At 58.9% G+C, this 2,284-nt stretch overlaps 1 protein-coding gene across 1 annotated transcript; it reads right to left on the bottom strand.

Moving 5' to 3' along the window:
- Positions 1-1,068: 1,068 nt before the first annotated feature.
- On the bottom strand, positions 1,069-2,038 carry SPRG_19945 (hypothetical protein; the record flags this gene model as incomplete). Its single annotated transcript, XM_012344392.1, has 2 exons — positions 1,069-1,986; positions 2,009-2,038. 2 exons carry the CDS (start codon positions 2,036-2,038, stop codon positions 1,069-1,071), a joined length of 948 nt encoding a protein of 315 aa, XP_012199782.1.
- Between the last annotated feature and the right edge of the window lie 246 nt (positions 2,039-2,284).

The raw sequence follows: 2,284 nt of genomic DNA, 5'->3' as shown, positions 1-2,284 counted from the left end.
CGAGAACATGATGGTGCTGCTGCGAAGGTCGAGCGAAAATGGGAAATGAAAATGAAATGCCACCGCGTTTGCAGGAAGATCGCTCGGACTAGGAATCTTTGGTGGAAGCCAATCACATCGCTTGTGATGTCGCATCTTTTGCGCAGGCCAATCACAGGGCAGGCAAGGGAAACGACTGCGCGTGGATTGGCTGGAATCGCAACGACCGACCTAGGCGACACCGTTCAAGAAAGATCGCAATAGGATCTCTGCCGTCGTTGAATACCAACTATAAGACCTGAATCGCGACAGAGTTGAAGTACTGCGAGCTGTCGACATGGCTACTTGGCGTTATGGAAGCTTCTACTTTGCCAGCTTTGCATCAAATTCAGGACCATCCATCGATCCATCAGGGCCATGGATGAGCAATACCGGTACCCACGGAGCCATTGACTCGCCATTCCATCCGCGTTGGTACCCGCTTGCCTGATATGGAGTACTAGTACCAGAGAAGGCACTCATAATTTTTCTCAAGAGACGAGAAGAAGTCGCCGAGACGTCCAATTTGTCATGCGTCAGGCAAGCAACAGAGAATGGCAATCTTCCGCAAACTATCCACATTGTGCTTTGAAACGTAGAGCTGAATCAATAGGGCTGAATAGGTCGCCGTGTACTTGATCATTATGCCCCCGCAAGGATATTATGTGATGTGTACTACTCCTTCTCTGTTGGGCACGCAATCGCTCTGAGGATATGTTATCGGTTCGTCGTTCGATGGTACATGTGCTAGCTGTAGCCAGCTGTCTGTGGTGGTGCTCAGTTATCGCAGCACAAAGTCGTCTCTCGTTGCGCCTCCATGTAAAGAAGGTATATGAACGTGATGTAAACTCAAGCTCTCACTTTGAGCCCTGGGCTTTCGTTCCGCAACAGAATGTGTAACAACAACCTGTGGCTCTTCCTGTACACCAACAATCCTTTAAGTTACTCGGTGCAATTTGTGTCAATCAGCATGTTTGATTAACGGGTTACGAACTCAATGCAAGTATACAAATGGAACGAGAGAGACGCGCGGCACAGTGGCAGATGCACTTAGCACTCCAACACCTCGACGGCCACATCGTCGTCCTGCGCCTTGACAGCCGTGACCTCGTCGACAGCCTCGTCCTGCAAGACCGAGGCCACCGCCGGCGCGCGGCTCTTCTTGGTCGCAAGCACCGCCGCCGCGATCGCCACGACAAGAGCCGCGCAGGCGACGGCAGCAGCAGCAATGTTCACGACACCGACGCTGGTGGACACAGCGCCGGCGTTTTGGACCGAAACAAAGTTCGACGCAGCCGCCGTCACCTCGGTCGGGGCGTCAGTCGGGGCGTCCGTGGGAGCATCGGTTTCGGCATCGGTGGGAGCGTCGGTAACTTCGTCGGTGGGAGCGTCGGTGACCTCGTCCGACTCGGTCGCGGCGGTAGTCGGGGCGTCGGTGGCAGCGTCCGTAGCAGCGTCCGAAGGAGCGTCCGTGGTGGCATCCGTGGGAGCATCAGTGACCTCGTCCGACTCGGTGGAAGCCGTCGTCGGCGCATCGGTGGGAGCGTCGGTGGGAGCGTCCGTGGGAGCGTCGGTGGTGGCTTCAGTCGGCTCCTCCGTGCGCGTCTCAGACGTCGCCGCGTCTTCGTTGGCGCTCGCCGTCAGCTCGGTCGGGGCGTCAGTCGGGGCGTCCGTGGGAGCATCGGTTTCGGCGTCGGTGGGAGCGTCGGTGACTTCGTCAGTGGGAGCATCAGTGACCTCGTCCGACTCGGTCGCGGCGGTAGTCGGGGCGTCCGTGGGAGCGTCCGTGGCAGCGTCCGTAGGAGCATCAGTTTCGGCATCTGTGGGAGCATCCGTGACCTCGTCGGATTCGGTCGAAGCCGTTGTCGGCGCATCCGTTGCTTCGGCGGGAGCGTCGGTCGGGGCGTCGGTGGGAGCGTCCGTGCGGGTCTCGGACGTTACCGCAGCTTCGTTGCCGCTCGCAAACGTCTGCGAAGCAATCGGAACGCACCCAAATGCTCCATTGCCAAGGTCCGAGCATTCCGTGTCGACCGGCAGCGAGCACGTCTGTGTGATCGGGTCGTAGGACGGGATGCCTGGCACGCAGTCGGCGGTGGCCGTCGCATACGCCAAGGGGCAGACACCGGCCTTCGATGAGCCCGAGCACCCGTTGCCCTTGATGCAGTACGTGGCGTCGCCGAGGACGCTGACCTCCGTATCGGTGCACCCAACAGTTGGGAGAGAGCCCGACTCATCGATTGGGGTCGTCGGGGTCGTCGGGGTGGGC

This window comes from Saprolegnia parasitica (genome assembly GCF_000151545.1).
Source record: "Saprolegnia parasitica CBS 223.65 unplaced genomic scaffold supercont2.17, whole genome shotgun sequence".
NCBI lineage: Eukaryota > Oomycota > Saprolegniomycetes > Saprolegniales > Saprolegniaceae > Saprolegnia > Saprolegnia parasitica.
Note: the sequence above shows the minus strand (reverse complement) of the source record. Positions and strands in the feature narration are given on the sequence as shown.